The sequence below is a fragment of the Opisthorchis viverrini genome, assembly GCF_000715545.1.
Source record: "Opisthorchis viverrini unplaced genomic scaffold opera_v5_43, whole genome shotgun sequence".
Taxonomy (NCBI): Eukaryota; Metazoa; Platyhelminthes; class Trematoda; order Opisthorchiida; family Opisthorchiidae; genus Opisthorchis; species Opisthorchis viverrini.
Genome location: NW_008751699.1, coordinates 346912 through 366790, shown reverse-complemented (window position 1 = coordinate 366790; position 19879 = coordinate 346912). Strand labels below are relative to the sequence as shown.

The window sequence follows — 19879 nt, the reverse complement described above, 5'->3', positions numbered from 1 at the left end:
GTTTTCTCAATTAGGGCGGGTGTTGAATCACCCGGTCAAGTCTCACGACGCGCAGAAATTCGACTCCCACCGGGACTTGGTGGGTTAATTAGCATAGAGCTGGAACGATAATTGCCACACTGTCTGACCGCGAAAGAACTTGGTTTGCCAGTCCCATGTTTGGATGTTAATGAGTCAGTCGGTCTGCTCAAGAGAAGGATGTGCATACAAGCATTTCCGCCTAAATTTATATCCGTGGAACTACATGGTCTGAAAATATCTGAAAACTGCCGTGATCACTCATATTTCTAAACCGGGGAGAATTTTTAAAAATAAAATCAGGTTTTTAGAATCTGTGAAGAAACGTGACAGTGAAGAGATATTGTAGCCAAAGTTTTGATATTGTCCAATCAATTATTATGAAGGCTGTTTTCTTGCGATCCTCGGACAGTACTTGGCGGCCCCGCAAGATACCACCGACAATTAATCTACCCCCTTTTCCAGAAGAGTCGATTTCAGCTTGATGTGTCGGCATGGCCCCTTTTCTTTACATGACTCTAAAGGTCCCGTGCACTCGATCAGACTGGTGATTGTACTGCACATTTTGGATGAATTACTCAAGGTCTGATATTAGTGCACGCAATATTTTCCCATGAGTGATGCAAGGAGAACTGCGATGATATCACGGTATGAGGGGAGGCTTTCATAAGAAATTGACATTAAGATCAACCTGCGTGATTAGTTTCGCTCTTTGTGGTAAGTGCGTTATTTGTCTCGTCACGGAACTGTGCGCGTGTAATATGGTTCTTGTGATTTGTCACAACTAACAGAATACGAAAGCCAATAATGTTCTTATTTCATAGACCGGTTGGATTCGTTTCAAAGACTCCAGACAGCATACCCATCATTATGTTGTCCCTGGTAACCAGTCTTCTAAACAAGGAAACTTGGAGCATTTCAAGCCCATAAAATTTAGATTATAGGGAAACAAAATCACTTAATTGTGGTGGCTGAGTTATAACTGTCTGAAAAATGCTGTATGCTATCATTGAAAATTTCTCCTAAACTCTACGTCACTTGCTTTTAAAAGACACGCCCAATAAGTCATCACTTGAATTTAGCAGAAAAATAACTCATTGGTCTCCTTCATATTGTCTTTCCGGGACATGTTTCTGTGTTTAACGAACTGTGGATTATCCACATTACACTTTGGAATCTATATTTTGGAATCTATTTGGAATCTATATTTTAGACGGTTTAGTTGAGGAATTTACAGGAATGGCGACAGATGATGGCAGTCTCATGGCTTTCCAATACAGTCAGGTAAAAGGAACGGTGACTTATCAACCAAGTTATTCGTTTCGCCATTTGTCAGAGTTGGAAAACTCTTTCAACATTGTTATATATGACAATATTTGAAACTGATGGATGGATGTCGTGCTTCATGGATGTTAGCATGAGCGGCATGAAGGATCAGCGCATTTTACAGCCGGATTCGGTAGATGATTCCGGAAGCCTCAGTTGCTTACGGCCAGTGGAGCATTAAAACGATTTTATTCATGAACAATCTATTCGGAGACGGCAATACCACTGTATAAATTGCCAGCCTACTTGAAAAAATGCATCCGAGTTTTCCTTGGTGTCGCTAATGATGAGTGATATTATGTAGAGTAACGCCAGCCAATTTTTTGACAGAAATGGACAGATAAAATTCAAGTTCCCAAAAGCGAGTCCATGATGAAACCGAAGTGGTCCAAGAAACAAAATGAGTAAGTGTTTTGTAGAAGATGCACGCAGGATTCTTTTTACCGTTATACCTCTAAAAGGATTGTTTTTCGAGAATAAGCGTTTGTGGCCCCATCCTTTTCTAGGCTCCATTTAGACTCGTGGCAATGGCATAGTAGTAGTATAGTAATGCTGGGCGAAATAGGGCTAATTGAGCCTCGCTTATTCCATACTCTGAATTAATAAGACCAATACAGACATATTTGCTGTAATCGGGCTTTGCTAGAAATGTGTCCGCCGAACCAAGTTTTATCCTGTGCCCTAAAATCTCGAAGTTTGCCATAACTATCAATGTATCATTGATCAAAACGATTTTCATACCAGTCAGTAAATAAGACTAAATACATGTATATTTGTAATGTACTACTTATGAGGTTGCTGAAAATATTTCAGCAACCTTGTGAGTAGTACATTACAAATATACATGTATCGCGATATTTCAAATATCGTAGCGACTGAAACATGAGGCGGCCTGGTGCAGCACATTCACTTGCCTGAGAAAATCATAAACGAGAGATTCAGCTGGGTTCCAGGTGAGTCTCTCGAAAGAACCAAATTAGTGTATATTCGCTAAAGACCAAATACACATCAGTTCGACACGTTATCCCGAAATCCAGAAAAATTGGCGCTCTAGATTAAGTCTGCCTGCCTCGTTTCCTTCATTTTTTTCCGAAGTTTGATCCCGTAAGTTTGCCAAATTTAAGCACCTTCCCCAAAACTAAAGCTACTTCAAATAGGGCAAATGGTTTTGGTCATATAAGTCGTATGTGTAAGCGAAGAACCGGTCTACAAATGGGGCATTTTAGCCAAACTGCAAATCATCATTTTGTGAGGAAGCACGGTGACTGATATATGCCGGATTTAATATGTCAACGACGGTGAACTCAACAAGTTGGAGGAAAATGAATGGTCAGAAAAATTATGCGACCAACCATCACGCATTACAACAGTTAGTCCATTTAACGCAATCCTGTGTAGAGGCTTGGCTATTTGTTCACCCATTCCTAGCCTCCACGACACCATGTAACGGCGAAATCTTGGCTGAGAGGTCAGTCGGCCGACACAGCCAGGAAAGTTACTGGGTCGTCGTTCGAGGTGCCGCCAAGAATACACACCCCTCGTGAGCCCCATTAAGAGTGAAAGAAGGTGGTTCCCTCCCTTGATGTGGTTCATGATAATGATTGTTTTGAGAGAGGAAAAGAGACTGTTCAAACAAGAATACGCCGGGCGTGAAAAAGCTGTCGTAGGGTGTCATAAGGTTTAACAAATCATGATTAATCCAAAGATAAAACCGTCTTGAGTGATCAATCCTTAGAAGAATTTTGTTACTTTAGTTGTTATATAGATTTTTTACATTGCTTCAGTCAACCGTTCATAACAAAGCTGAGTCAGTTTTTTTATTTTTGGGGCTATCCCAGCCCCGTCGATTACAGTTTGGTATAAGTATAGTTCAAAAAATTCCTCTTGCGCTTATCCCAAATTGTTTAAAATCTTTTCCCACCCCTCCAGAGTGTGTTAGTGAAGGCTCATTTGAGTTTGCATTAACCCATCTGACCTTCTAGATCAAGCAGGCTAACAGGCACCTTATTTCAGACCCATTTTTGCTGGTTAGTTACTTATCTTTTCCATTGTTTGAATTGCATGCTTACTGCATTCGTGGTGTAATCGGTGTCTTTCTTTAACGGATCAAACACAAAATTACCCCCAAACACTATACCTACTACAGCAGCAATTGGTGTAAAAAACGATTGAAGTCACTGTTTCAGAATGGTTTGGAATTCGGTGGTTGAGAATGAGAAAGTGTTCGCTATAGCTGTCTTCCCACTATTTGATCAAGTTAGGCCAGTAAGCCTGTAAAAGCTTGACGCTCTGGCCACAGACTAGCTTAGTGCTTCAATGAAAGCTATATCTTGGTTGCCCGTGTTGTTTAGGAGCCGTTGAGATCCTGAACGCTCAAGCTAAAAAGTCCTAAAAGGGGAAAACGGAGAAGAAATAGAGAAGAAAAACAAATGGACGACAATCTCTCAAGATTGTTCTGTTTCCCATTCTTAGAACATTCACCCAGACAATCTAGAATATACCAGAAAACCTTGATTTGCCTAGCATACAGGCAGTGACTCTATCCAAAAGTCCTTACTGTTCCATGGGTCGTGGAAAGCAGACAGAAACACGCATTGAGGAGGGCAGTTAAACGACCTTCAGGCGCTGGATACGTATCCACAAAACATTTTTTTCGCCTTTTCCAGAATGCATATGGCCAACAATGTACCAAAACGCTGTGCTATGATCTCCAAAAACCAGATAATGACAGCTACGTGTGAAAGCTTTGAAGGCTCGGGAACCCCCCCCCCATATCAGATTTTATTTTGCTCTGCGTGACATGAATCAGTTTATCATTTAGGTGACACGTGTCTAGTGCATAACCTTGAAAGTGACAACAGACAATGGAGTAAATGTTCGAAAAGGGTCGTTCCAGAGGAAAGATTCTACAAAAAGTTTGACCAATGAATACCCACCGGTAGACTAAAATGCATCTGGAATTCTGATTAGGTTCACTGATCGTTTTCGGATCATAACCCTTCTAGGATGGTTCGCACGCCGTTGCAACCAGAAATCCAGGCAGCCAATTTTAGGCTGACCGAAATCGGCCACTCAATAGGTGCAAAGTTGCAACTGTCACCTTGCTTTCCTTAAAAACAAGGTGGACAATTTCTTTCGTATTTTACACCTGAAGAAGAGTCTAGTTATGCTGTTGGGATGACTTAATCATGCAGCATCCCATCTTTATCTTCATTGACTGGGTTTAGAGGGAGTGCTAGTTTATCACTGATCAACTTCTGGGTGTCGCTCATTATGGAGTTGAATTTAGGTCAAAATACCATCGGACCTTTCACACTTTCATGGCACTAGAGAGTAGTTATTTACTCAATTCGTACTAGTTTATCCTAATTCTAGGTGTCATAGTAACGGGCTGCGTCACATGACTCGGGTTCACGCGTCGTCGCTCATTTCATGGTGCAAATACTCATAGAAAATTTCGGACAGAAAAAAGACCTCGATTTTGTTATCCTGGCAACTAACCAGGTGATAAGGCAACTAAGCATGAAAGCGTTTAGAAACAACCAGTATTTATGTTACAGCCGTAGACAAGATCACGTCGGCAAACGTCACGTGAGCTTATATCGATACATCAAGACCACCCGCATTCATGATAGATCGAGCGAATGCAGAAGAATGAACAGGGTAGCGCAATATGGGCTCCGCACAAATGAATTGTGCATGAGTTGGTAATGGGCTATTGAATGTAAAGCGAGAAATCTCAAGGAAGCTGTTTTTAATCGACTGAGGAAATACAAGCGACCTTAAACTGAGTACCTTTACCAAACAGAAACTGTGGAAATTCCCAAGAAAACTACGGTCAAAATTGTAAAGTCTTTATTGTACCACATGATAGCTGTTCTGTGTTGTTTAGACTTAAATGCTGGGTGAGTGTGGACGCAAATGTATGGTGGAGGAAGTCAGCCTTGCGATCTTCAGAAAATTGAGCGCAAATATCTGTTTTTATATTGTCCAACACTCACTCCATCCGCACTGTGTATGCTACGATTAGAATAATGAATCGGTTGAAAGTTTTACCTGCTAGGCCCCATTCCAGTAGCATACTGCGTCTGTGCGATTTGGTTTGCAAGCCATTTTGCAATGCCGTGGCTGCGCAGTCGCATTGAGATCGTATAGATGTTTTCTTTTTGCAAAATTCACACCCTAGCACATGTAGGGTTTAAGAACTCGGGTGGGCGAAGTAACTGGCTTTATTTACCGAAGCAAGTGGCGTCAGATCTTTGGCACTGAAAACTCAGTTCAAAGTCAAACTCTTCAGTTTGTTTCATTGAATTGCCCGATCGTCAGTGGGTGCACCACATCTAGGGGAAATCACCACATTGACAACCATCGTCATGAACGATAAATCACTGTACAACCACGTCTTAGTTAACGGGTGCTTTGTTAGTGACAACTTGGGCGATGAAGATCGAGGAGGGATAAGGTTTTTGTTGACAGTTAATTAGTTCGGGCACTCAAAACCTATCACATCGGTTCATCTTGTGGATGTACATCTTTAGACATGCAAAGAAGCCCTTCTGATTTCTTGCGATTAATAAACGCTGATTTTGACGTGAACAAACCCAGGCGCTTGATTGCTTTGTGCCCATGATATGGGAGGTATTCTTGGCTGACACAAGGGAACAACACACGGCAGCCTCGGACGAAATGATTAGTTTAAGTGTTTTATAGACAGTTCCGTGTGGTTTGCACTGGTTGACACTTTATGACCTTGCTCTCGGTCGATAGATTATGTGTTGCATATTGATTTGAGTGCACTGTAGTACACTAGACTGTGATCTGTCGAAATAGATCATGGTATCTGAATTGTACTCTGCTTTGAGTGGATTCCTCATATGAACCAGAAGATGAACTGCTTTAGCGCGCTTAACCTTTTAGACTGTACGTCTACAACTGCGCTACGTCTGGCATCACGTGGCCATCGTTGTAAAGATGAACATTTGTTGCCGGTAGCTAGATAAGGGCAAGTACCTCGGCTGCGTCTAATTACTGTTGAAAGCCACCTGGCCATCCATCCTATACATTGTAAGTTTCAAATTCCCACACGTCCCCAAACTAACTGGCGGATGTGAGCCATCGGCTGGGGATGCCGATGGTTGTAGAGCCTATCCCACTGTACACTCTGGGACTTACACCTCGAGCATCCGGTTGTTTGCTCAGATGCCTCGGGGAATTTTTTGTGACAGTTACCATGGTCCACGGGAGACATCGGCCTAGTTTGATGCAATAGTCGAATGCGGAAACGAATACCAGCCGAGCATTTGATAAGGCATGCCTTAGAGCCTTCAATTAAGGTGGTTAGGTTTCTGTTTGAACTTTCTCTCCAAGTTCATATCACCTGCAACAAATTCGTGTTCTCCTGTTGATCACAAGTCAAGCAGCACTCCACAGCTGACTGGGAGATGGGCACATCATTGGTTTCAGTCACCGTCCCTTCCCTTATGTAAGCGCCGTCCCATGACAGTGGAAATTTCTCCATTCGGTAGGCGTAGTTCTAAACCAGATGGTTTATCCGAATGAGAATCTATCTTGTAATGAGGAACTGATCGGGTGACAAGTTGGTGATGAAAGAGTAGTACCGCCTGTTCTTTGGTGGTACCAGGGTAGTATTGAACAAGACAGGGCTATCCTATTCGTCCTCAGGCTTCCCCTTTTTCTTGCTTTCAAAGCGTCCCTGGTCGTCAGTATAAAAAACACGCAGGCGCCTCCCATAGGCTTGCACAGAACAGGTGCTAGTGCGTATAGAACTGACAGACACATTTAAATCTCGTGTATGTTCCGTGTCAAGGGAAACCGGTTAGTTAATTTAAGAATACAAAGAACAGGTGTTCTGAGGAAGTCTATCCACATCCTCGACAATTGTGTGCCAAAAAGTCATTCTGAAATGTTGAAATATGGGCGTTCGCGGTACCACTGCCGTCCGATGTGTGTAAGTGTTTGGGAAGGAAATTCTTTAGTTTTACCCAGAAATTCTCACATGGAACATTTTTCAATGGACCTGAAGTTTAAAACCCGCAAAAATTACGTGTCAGGTACCGTAGTCTGTGTAGTGCCGTAAGCGGAGTTTGCCTTGTGGTTCTTCTGTCTAATTCACTAAACCGCAGACTGTGGACTGTGGTATGTAATTTCGCACAAACACCAAATGTGACGAGTGCCCGGCGCTGGAATTTGCATCAAGGCTCCCACCCAGTAAGCAATTACGGAAAAGACTGACTTTAGATTCAACGACTGGATGTTCTATATGAAAGTCGAGTATGAGCGACAACCGCAATCAGGTTAACAAATTAAACACATAGAAAGGACTGGTTACTGCTTTGACAACAATCTTGGTTAGACAGAAAAAGAGGCAAATATAAATTCACTCAGGTTATTTGTCCGGCTAACCTAATTTAAATTACACTGATTCCCTTCCTATTCCATTGTGGAATGTCCCAGTCCAGGCGGCTATCCGCAGCAACTAGCAACAGTAAATGGACGAGAGATAAACGCTAATGTCGTTCTTCTTTCACGAGATGGTCAGATGACCAAACCAGATTGTTTCGGCCACGACCGGAATGTATTTTACAACAACGCCCTAGGAATTACTGTTCTGTCTCCTCAGATCAAAAGCGATGCCGTATTTTCCTAATCGGATGATGGAACTGTCATATATCGCCTCGTTTATTGTTCGTTTGAGCAGTTAATTCAGTGAACCCCATGTTTACATTTCTGCGTAATAAGGGATGGAACCAAGCAGCGTAGCTACACTTTGCAAACAAAAAGGCAAGCACAATTCTGCAACACAAGACCCAGGCTATATGTAGCACTTGCTGAAAACGCACTGGCTTAAAACCGATGAATTAAAACCGGCTTGGCATCAAAAAATTCACACATCTGACAGGGTTTTCTGGAACTTGTTCCAAGCAGCTGTCATATTATGCAAACATAAAATAAACACTGCAAAAAATAGGTTCATCCATCAGGTGAGCACTGAGATTACACTTTTTGCTAAAGATACAAGCGACTATCAACCACTTGTACGCCTACACGGACGGGTGGCACATTCAGACATCATTTGCTCGTAAACTTTAGACAACTTTATCACTGAAGACCATCCACCATCTTGTCACGTCGGAAACGTTCACACGCATATCCGAAACGCAGGTCTCATTCGAACATCCGTAAGGTTTCCGTGCTGTCGTTATCCTACTTTATTCTCACTATCGCTCTCGCTCTCGTTGTGCTGCACAACTGCACCTTCCAACTTGGGAATACAATGACGAACCAGTAAGCCAACCGTATGTAGACACCGCACATGCAGCTATATTCTTTGATCTATCGACTGGCTTAATGACTATGTGCCAGACTAACTCTGCTATTGTACTGCCTCATTTATTTCCCAGAGTTCTAATGAATCCCCTAATCTCTGTGATCTCACAGTTTCCAGGCCTTTAGTCCCAGGGCTATTTCTCCTGACAGGTACTCTGCGAATCTCCCGTATTGCTATCCATTCCGATATTTTAGGTCCAGAAAACATTAGCGTATTGAGTTCACTTGTGTTCCATGCTTAACGATTATCTGCCCTGTCATTTTGCCTATGACGAGTAGTTTGACGGTCAGTGCTACATTCTGTCCGCAATGCTGCTGAAACAATGAATTAAACAGTAACAGGAAAAATGCGGTCTCGCAGAAGCATTTGCCAAGTGTGGATCGTTGCGATGCGTGACCTTCGACGAAGAAGTCCACTTTTCCTGAGATGTCCTCTTTAGCTAAATCATGGGGGAACAAATTCGAACTAACAATCAAATCAATTTTCTAAACTTGTACCTTTGCACCATTGTTTCCATGAGGATTGCGGAAACACTGGCACTTACTCTGGAAGACAAACTAGAATATGTCTTCGTAAGTGTCGAAGCTTCAGTGAAACTGAACTTTATTTCAGACCTGAAGTTTTCTTGAAGGTAACAAAATCACCGGACACACTGCCAGAGAGCAAACTTTCTGTCGGAGTGAATGGTTTTTACTTTCATGGGTATGTTTGAGCTTAGAGCTGAGGAGGTCGTATCATTTTTTGCTTATCCTGCCCGGGGGCACAATATATGAATTACTGTAGGTATGTGAAATCAGGTACGATATATCCTCCTACCATTAGTGATGTGTGCTTTATAGCATATTACCATCTGCAGTCATTGTTAGGTCTATTGTCATCCCCCATTCATCTTGTCTAACTGCATTCGCCTTGTACGTGAATCGGTGTCCATGTGCTAAACGGCCATTTGGTCATCTCTTCCCATCATTTTTCACAGTGAAGCTTTTCACGCACAGTCCTAGTGGAGCACGATGACAAACCACTGACCGCCGTTGGTAATGAACTGACGTAAGCTCATACTATCATCCTAACTCAACTAGATTCTAAAGATATGACTAATCCACCCCGAATTATCTTGGTGGGTGATAAATCTACTTTATTGATACTGCCGACACACAAATACAGATGGTATCATATGTTGTGGACACATAACTAACCTACCCGTCTGCACTTGGTCACGATAATTACACTGCTTGTATGTGTGCGTCAATGACAGTTGCTGCACTTGGTTGAGTTTGTGCTGACTTGTCATGCGTATACAACCAGTGGTGTGTAGTCGTATGACCGACACCATGACAGTATGTTTCCCGGTGTAAAGGCACAAAATGACCATGACTCACCGAAGCCACGCCCACCAGACCCTAGTGTCACTTACAGGCACTTGGAATAGATGGATGCCCGGGGCTATATGAAACGTGGTTAAGCAGTCACACTGAAGAAGTGTGTGGCCAAATCAACAATGTTGTAATTGTGTTTGATTGTATCCTGTTGAATGTTGACAAATTATGCGCGTGTGTATTCCACGGGCTGTTGGCATGGCCGCACGCGCTTCTATACGAAGTCTTGATTCAATTACTGCCTTCGACTCTTCTGGAAATCCCACACCGAAGCTGGATTTCCAGCCACTCCACCTAAGCCTGGTCATCGGCCTAATTCAATTTGCAACCAATTTACACGCATATCGCGTCGAACAAAATAAGCAGTACCAACCAATCAACCCGTCTGAGTAGTCCCAAAGTGAACAGTGTAGCCTTCAGCTAAATGCCGCTAACAAGCTCGAGGCAGGCATGAACACATCTTCGTAAACTGTAGCTATGGTGAGGTGGAAATGGAACACGATGTGTTTTTGTGACAGACCTGCTTGCATCCAATAGATATTTAAATTTTATTTTGTGTTGAACGGCCAATTTCTGGGTTAGCTCTTGACGAAGCAACGAAGGCGTATTTTAGTCACTGAGCCTAGATGCGCATAGAAAATTTCATCAGCATTTGTCAACATGAGATTCAATCAGCTCCTAATCCACTGAGCTGGTTTTCAACAGCCGAACTCCTCTGGGCATCATGCCCGTATTTGCAACTACAACTGAGACTTAATGAGTGACTTTTGGTGGACAGAACGAACAGCAAAGTGTGAGCTCGGTCACTAGACTGTGTGTAATCGGAAAATTTCCTGCGCTCCGCGACAAGCATGCACTCTAGATTAGTTAGTATTCGAAGTTGAGACATGCTCGTCCAGCTGTGTTCTCGAAACATGTACAAATGTAGAGCATAAAATTGCACACGTAGTTCTCTCAGGGAAGACACGGGCCTTTTTAACGGTTCTTTTCGACACGTCTCACTGTAAAGTCGGACGATGTAGGGCATGGGATAGCGAAGAACTGTGCTGGTTTCAGAAGAGCTTGGTAAACATTCGGTGGGTTTTGGGCCGTTAATTGACACTAAACGCTGATCTAGTTTGAAGAGGACTTACTGATTGGTTCCCCGTCTGTCTTATAACCTGGCCAATTTGGTGACCTGTTCACTTGGCCTGAAGAAGCTTTTGTGTCAAAAGCGAAACGTTGCCCAAATAAAAACTGACGATTGTTTACCAAGCTCTCCTGAAATGATGACTTCTGAATCGGTTCCAAACTTTTTCCAACTGTGCTGGTTTATTTGAAACAGTGCCATTCTACGGAAAGCAGGAAAGTTTTATGAAATTTGAATTTCTTTATTTTTATTTTGATCAAACATTCTGAGCCTAACTGTAAACCTGACACTTGATTTTGTCAATTATGGCTAGAGGATGAGGTGATAACTATGAGTAGGTGTTCTAACCGCTCCGTAAGTAGCGGTTTATCCCTTCTGAAGGAGACCAAACCCAATTACACACTTTTTGCTCCGTAAATTTTTTTCCCACAGAACCAGAAACAATTCAGTGCACTGACTTAACAAACTGGTTACCCTCTGTGAATGAGATTGTTGGTATATATTCTTCACCTGCAGTTGTATAAGTTATATTTTCCAGTACCTGTCAGTAGAATAAAGTGTATCAGGTTTCAAGACTTCGTAGCTCTTGTTAACTGCTATTTTTCATGCTCAATATCATCTTCCCTCTTCCTATCAATATCAGTCACATTACTGTACATAAGTTTGTTTTACTTAGATACAATCGCAACCGCCCGCCTCTTGGGTTCAACGTGACTTTGATACTTTCGCTGAGTGACTGTTGCTGTGACTGCCGGTTGGCTATAATTGGCTGCTACTAACTCTAAACGTGAACAAAAATTTTAGCTACAAACACCGGACTAATCTATTCACACCTGTGGAGTAATACTGCGGTCACCGGAGATTTGGAATACCAGGAAGGTAGATCTTCTCTTCTTAGTGTGGTGGTTCAAAGGGATACGGAACTACGGTATCTCCTATTGTGAACTGTGAGTCAAGATTTGCATGGAATTTTCTCCTTGTGACTTTGTATCTGCTTTACATTAGTAACTTGCTCTGTCCATTAGAGACCCCATAGGGCTGTTAACCACAACAACGTCGGCCGGCAGGCAACCAGATGACAATGATCATATCTAAGTTTGTGCTGTTATCCAGTGGAAAAATCCAGCCTCGTGTTTCTATTTACTCGATGCGGCAGAGAGATAAGCTGGATCAAAGTAAAAACACTTTTCACTGAACATTTTAGGCGATGTACTCAACAAATTTTACCAAGCTAAAAGTAGTATATCAGGGTACTGGGTGCTTGCATAAATGAAGTGATCTCGAAAATCCCAAAAGTTTGTGGCACGCTTCTAGGTGTTCATTTAACAGCTTAATTTGATTTACCTGAAAACGTGCTTCAAGACTTGCTTATCTAACTTCTCACATTAGAAACCACAGCGTGCGAATGCCGTACCTAACCTGAAAATAAAAAAGAATCGAACCTTTTACCATTTTAAATCTTTTTTTCCCGTTTTCCGCATAGATTTCTATTCGATAAACGTTGGCCTGTAGTCAGATTGTTGCCACGGCTAAATTACTTTCGAAACGAACTAATAATCTTTTTTTCCCGTTTTCCGCATAGATTTCTATTCGATAAACGTTGGCCTGTAGTCAGATTGTTGCCACGGCTAAATTACTTTCGAAACGAACTAATGTTCAGCGGCTTAAACACAACGGCCTTAATATTTCCGAAACCAGTTATGGTACTCAGACGGAGTGCAGTAATTGCACAATGCTCTCAGCTGCAAAAGTGCAGTTCTTTTTCCGCCCCTCACTTTCCAACCAACCATCAAAAGCCTTCCCATCACCTCAAATTAACTCGCATTGTTCAAATACATGTTATTCAATTAGTATCAAGGGTTTTTGGATCTATAAATGTGGACTGTTGGAAGATTTGAGGAGTTGATTGGAGCTTTCGTCATGTAATCAGAGCCTACCTATTCTGAAAGGCCAGAAAGCATTGTACGAAGATTTCCTCAGCATTACGTATCCACGAATCTTTATGATATAATGAGCACGCAACCTTCTGACTGGCAGTCGAACTCTGAACTGTTCAGATCCGAACGGATAACATTCAGTGTGGTTAATATGTACAACGTTATTCAAGAGTGTTTCACTCAACCAATACACTGGAAGCAGATAGTTATGTCTTTTCAACCTATCAGTTCAAGTCTGCTTTTTAAGGAGTCGTTTAGGTCTTTCGTGTCCTGTCATTCTCTTCTGAATTTTATGTAATGGATCCGTTAAAATTTCACTGTGACCTTCACGGCTTGCGACCAGATATGAGTTATTGATCTGTGCAACTTGTACTCCGTGGACTCGGTACAAACAAATTATCATCTGACCTGAAACAAGTGTTTGCAAGCTTGATGTACCATTGCGACTGAAATCTGTGTAGGTAGAATTCCGAAGACTAGACGGCCTGACATAAACCACTGAACTTAACTGAGATGTATATTGACCGTATGACGAAGAGGATTTCTGACGACAGTGTTGTGCTGGCGCGAGAACGATACACTTCATTGTTACCGAAAATGAATTTCCTCAGCCGAAAGAACGTGTATAACCTGCGTCTGTGTTGGATACTACTTGCTCCAAATATTTTAGAATGAAAAATACAGTGTTTATCATTGTAATGTACTACTCATAAGGTTGCTGAAAATCCGTGGACAGCCCACGACCGGTTTCGCCCTTTTTGAGGCTCATCAGGTAGGCACAGTCCCCGGGTTCCCGTCAACCTTATGTTCTACTTGAAACCAAATTGCACGAAACTGGCGAATATACACTCATTTGCAAACTAATTTGGCTTTTCGAGAGACCCACCCTAAACCCAGCTGAACCCAGCCTGAACACATTACAAACGAGATATTCAGCTGGGTACCAGTTGAATCTCTCGAAAAAAAAATAAATTAGTTTTCAAATGAGTGTATATTAGCTTCCTCAATATTCAGGCAATGGATGTACCAAGCGAGTCATAAAAGTTTCATTCAAAGATCATCCTATTTGACTGCATGAACAAATTCTGTTTGTCTGTTTTGCCCTGCCACTGATTCTACGTGCAATATGCTTTTTTCATTCTCATTGTGGAGGTCTCAGATTGACGTTAAGACAACCCAGTATAAAGATCTGCCCATTATCTGCACACTACTCTCAGCTGCGAAACCTTTACAGATGTAGTAAAACTTTCTACGCCAAGATGTTGCATTTTGTTGCGTATGTGCTCAAACCAAAAACCGTCCTAATCTACATTCATATTCATGCAGCTCACCGAATTTCATTGTTCACTGAAGCAACCGTCCCTCTGGCTAAAAAGCCTTGTGGGATACTTTCCCAGCATCGCTGAAACCCCGGGATGCCCTAATGGGGCTCCACAGTTTGGGCTGGTACTCTCATCTCAGCTGCCCGATTGCTTTATTTCATCAGGGACACATCATAACTTTCGAAAATTCAATCCCAATGTGCAAATACTGAGTGCCGTATAAAGATTATTGTCTCAACCCCATTTGAAATTTGCGCAATTCGTTTGATATTATAACCGGTTTTGGAATTTGCTTCCCCCGTTGCTATATTGCAGTGTACTGTAATTCAGACACAGCTAGGTAAATACTAGACTAAATAACAGTTAAAATTAAGTCGTGTTTGAACTCCCATCGAGAATAACATTATGCGCGGCAAATTATAAAAGACAAAATCACTTTGCCATGTTTTTAGGCTTTTAATCGTAGGTTGCTTTTGCGGAGTCTATTTATCCGTTGGATTCACCTGCATCCTTTGGTGCTGGAGCTTTTTTGTTGCACTGTTGAACACCATGAAATTGGCAATCACACTTTTTTGTATGCGCGAATATACCACCTTGTGACCCCTACATCCAAATGGAACATCACATGGTAGATGACCAGCGAATCGTTCGACGATTTGTGAACATGCGGCAGGTTTTTAGCATGCAGGTGGAACGGTAGAATAGACTTAAACCAGAGAGAACAGCTACAGTTTGGGTGAAATTAGATGTGAGAATATAACTGGTCTGTGGCGTAGTTGTAACTAATTGTGTGAAACCCCAGCTGTGCTTAAATGTAATTTTCTCTAAGACATGTGTGCTTTTTTTCTTTTTGCACAAATTACTAATCAACAATAATGTAGGCAATAACCAAACTTACTCGAAGTCAATGTGATTTCATCAAGACTGGCTTTCTTCGGTCTTTGTAGAAATGTTTCCAAAGCAGATCCATAAGTGGCAGCCCATGGTTCGCCAGCGAACGCATCACTGTCAATGTACGGTAAATCCCACGGTTCAAATATATCACGTCCAAGCACATGGTTGTTGGACTTGCTAAATGTGTGGTCTTGTTTTGTAGAGTGCGGTGACTGACACGTATCTGACCATACATAACGGGAACCGTCCATATCCAATTTCATTATGTCGTCTAAAATCGAACTGGCAGTCTCATATGGCATGTTGTACAAATGCGTTCTATCTTGTAAGGCGGAGTGGTTGGACGGATTTATGGGGTGCGATTTACGAGTGGCTGGGCGCTCATTCACACCAGGCGGTCCGAACAAATCCTCGTCATCTTCCACATCTTCATCCTCATCATCACATCCGTAGTCGTAGAAACTTCGCCGGTCCAGCTGATCGCTAGCACTGTCCGTCCCCAAGGTCTCGCAGTAGCTTGGTTTCGAATTCTGGTTGTTGATATAATGAAACCGCCTTCGAGCAGGAGAATGATCTGTCGGCATTGATGTTATCTGGTTTTGCGTTGCTTCACTACCTTGAGGACTTGGTCGTTCTTGAACATTTGGAATTCTTACATCTTCCATAAATTTGCACAACTCCTCATCTGTTTTAGAAAGAAGCTCACTAACTCCCAGCACTGCTGGGGATCGGTGTAAAGGACGAAAACCATTAGATATGCTTGGTTTTAAAAGCCCTGACACATTAGGTGAATCGGTTTTACAGTCGAAATTTTCCGCTTGGACTGTGCTTTTTGGAGCTTCTTGCGGTTCAGAAGAGTTTGTGCTCAGCTCCGATCTTGGTGTTGAGTTAGCAATCCACATTGAACTTTGAAATTCTACACCAGACATTCTCTCCTTCATTTTACTGGTCCCATTAAGAGTCGGGCGCACACGTGAGACATCTATCTGTCCCGCTTTAAAACCGGAATTCTGCGAGAAGTTTGACGTTATTCCACCCCTGGTGTGAATGGCCGGTTTTGTCTCAGAAACTTGTACGTTCTCATACACACCGTTGGGAGGGCCGAAGGACGGGTGAACCATTCTCATGCGAACAGTTGGCTTGGTGTTTGAAAAACCAATTGGACTGACGTCAACTCCTGAATAGTACTGGCCTGTCGAACGTGTTTCATTCAACTCAAAGTTTGAGTAGTGCTGCCTTGGGTAGCTGCAATAAAAATCGAATTCATTCTTGACCTCACCAGTCTTGTTGATCAGACTCTCACTAGCCAGTTTTCCCCTCCACAAGCGATCTGCATCATTAGCAAGCTGAGCAGACGATTGTTCAAATCGCATTGTGGCCAATGATGAATTTGGTTTTTCCGCCTCCGAACCGAATTGGCGAGTTTGATTGAACATACGTGAAGAGTTGAGGATACTGTTCGAAGTATTATTCCTGTCACACGAGAAAACGGGATTGGTCGACGGAAAGCATGGCGCAAAATGGCTAGTTACGATTGCTTTCGGTAAGGGAGGTGGGCGCGGGATAAGGGAAGAACCCTGAAACCTGGATTGGAATCTTTGTGAACACGGCTGGATCACAGGAAAATTGGAATTGTGTGACCATTCTCCACAGCGATTTTCCGTCTTCCGACTGTTCGCCGTAAAATGAGTGGGAAAATGCGGTGAGAACGATCCTTGCAATTGTGGTTGCCAAGACCATTCAGCGGATCCACTTCGTTGTCCAGTCAGGCGTGAAACAGGTTGGAAGATACTTGATGTGGTTGAACCTTGACTGTCAACCAGAAACGATGAACTAGTTTGTCTGGAGGGCGGAGTTTCGTGCATTTTGTCTTGACTCTCTTTTCCCAATACAGGCTTTAGAATTGATTCATCATGTCGAATAGACTGTGTTGGGGGACCAAACAGATTACAGTCGGTTGGATATTCGTACCGAGGTCTGTCGCCACCGTATGGTAAATGTGTATGAATAGGGTGATTGGTCAAGCTCTCACAAGATTTTGTTTGAGGCACGTTTGTTTTCTGACCATCTGTCACTGATATTTCCTCACACCTTCTCTGCCATAGAAATCCGTTATCGTTTCCCACTACCGGTCGGCTTTCTTTCTGGGAACCGTCTTTACTTTCAAACTTCCAGCATAACCTGTTGGTCCCGCTCTCTGCTGATAATACAAGTACTTCATCTTCCACCTCTTCATTTCTCGGTTCTGTCCATATAGCTGGAGTAGTCCTCAGAAAATCCTTTCTCTCATGCGTTTTACCACTTACTAGCCTCACATCTGGTTGTTTGGGATCAACATTATCGTACCTCTGATAATCTGAGGTACCAAACAGCTCATTCGAAGACGAGCTATCGTAAGAACCTCTTCTATTTACCTGCTCTTGAGGATGTGGTGTTTTCCGATCCACCTCGCAAAGATCGGTTGACGATTGTTCAATATCACGAGATCCCGCTATTCGATCTGATCCAAGTGGGCCCCGCAATGATAAACAGATATCACTCACATCAATGTAGTCTACCGGACATTCCAAGTCTCCGATCATTTGCTGATCCAATCCCAAGCCCTGGTTTTTGTGGACCGAATCGTTGGACAGAATCTCGACTTGATACGAATCTGCGTGGTTCCCCCAACTGAAACTTCCATCCTCGGATGGTTCAAATTCACTTCCCTCCTCGGTGATAGTCTCCAAAAATGCTTGATTGTAAGCTGATACGAGCGGAAGGTCGATGATTTCTTTGCAGGATGCTGCTTGCAATTGAGGATCAGCATTTCCGACGTTCAGCCAGTTTGACTGAACCGTCGAAGAATTGGTCAGATCCATAGACCAGCTGACCTACTCTACTGATGTTCTCAGAAACAAGTAGTGTCCATCCCAGAAGCAGAACTTCACAGTTATTCCGTTACTTCGAATACCTGCATGTGGTCGAATGCTTGAATGGATCATTGCATTTGGTTACGCAACAGGTGATATGAGATTAAATCCAATTGGAGCTTCACATGTGCAATCGATTGATTTGGGTCAGACACTTGTGAATGATGAGTGTGCTACGTGTTCAGAGGCCACGAAAAGCTAGAGAAAAAACCTGTCCATAGAAATTTTATGGGCGTGTTCTTGTGTGTGCAATTTTCACATGCACGGCACGCAGCGTGTTAGCACGCACAAACGCACCAATACACTGAGGTCAAACAGGTCTTCCTTCCCACCGTGATGTGTGTGTATGCTGTGTGTTGTCCTCGATCAGAGAGTGGCTTGGACGAAATGAATTTGACCGGCGGTTCATTTTCGTTCACCTGTCTGACCTCTAAGAAAACCTGGTTGGTCAGTTAATGTGTAATCGGGCGTTTCCTCATTAGGGCTTCAAGAGATCGGACAGTGTTATTACTCCGTGTCCACCTATGGCATTACACGCCTTTGTGACCACGTGTCTGTCTAACGCTCCGGGCAGACAAGGCCGCGGTCTCCATGGTTCTGACGTTCCCTTGCTTAAGCCAGAGTAGTTGCCGTCTTCTCTTTCGAGTTGTTACCGTTCCGTTGAGATTGGGGATTAACGTTTGGCAGGTTATTGACACAAGTGGTTGTCCCGTGAATTCCACCAGCAGCCGGGTATTGGGTGCACGAATCGTTAACTGTCCATCAAGGCATTACATTTCCGTCGTGAATCAGTGGGAGTTCGGAATAAACTAAAAGTCTGTGGGCAAAAGGATGCATGCCTCTACGTACGTACTAGCCCAATGAAGAAAATGTTACAAAGTTGACACAATCGTTGATTTTTCAAAGACGTTGTTACATTTCAAATATAGACCCTATAAAATACTTGCCGTATTGGGGAAAGCCAAAATGAATGGCGCGCAAAAGCACAGGCCTAGAATTGCGAAGTCTTGAGACTTATTGAGGTATACACTTTCAAAATACGGATATGAAAGGGATTCAAAACTCAAATTATGGGGATTTTTGTCTAAACGGTCGCAATAATTGGTTCAAGTTCAAAAAAGGTCCCAAAGAAACATGGAAGCACTATAGAAACGACACACCCAGGGTAAACGTTAAACCAATTTGATTTAGCGATAAACATAGGTGCACAGCATGTGGTATGGCAAGTGGTCAAAAAACGCGCGTAAAACGTCGGCAAAAATTGGTCCGGCATTTCAAGGGTTAAAATTCATGAGGGAATAAGAGTGCCCACGGAATCTGTGTGGCAGAAGCAAGAAAATAGTAGGTCTAATTGAAGGGAGGGTTGGATGGAGGGGACGTAGATGCAGGCGTAATGGGAGAAGCTAAACAGCATTCTTTAGTATTTTATGTAGTGAGTTTTCTATAAACGCCACGAGGCCTCCTGCTGAGGCTTAGAGCCGATCCACTTAGCAAATGGAAGTAATCAATAGTTTAGATTATTTACCTAGCCAGTGAACCATCCGTTACATGTCCTTCATTGGATGAATTGCCAGGATAAATTGTCAGCCGAAAAACCTTCGCATTTTGTGAATGCAC

The 19879-nt window shown here is 42.8% G+C and overlaps 1 protein-coding gene across 1 annotated transcript in view; it reads right to left on the bottom strand.

The window, feature by feature from the left end:
• T265_03138 (hypothetical protein) overlaps nucleotides 1-18211 on the bottom strand; it is a gene marked incomplete at both ends in the record, with an annotated part of 74233 nt that extends 56022 nt beyond the window's left edge. The window contains one exon of the mRNA XM_009167551.1: nucleotides 15323-18211. Coding sequence (XP_009165815.1) covers nucleotides 15323-18211 — 2889 coding nt within the window. The remainder of the gene's footprint in view (nucleotides 1-15322) is intronic.
• Between the last annotated feature and the right edge of the window lie 1668 nt (nucleotides 18212-19879).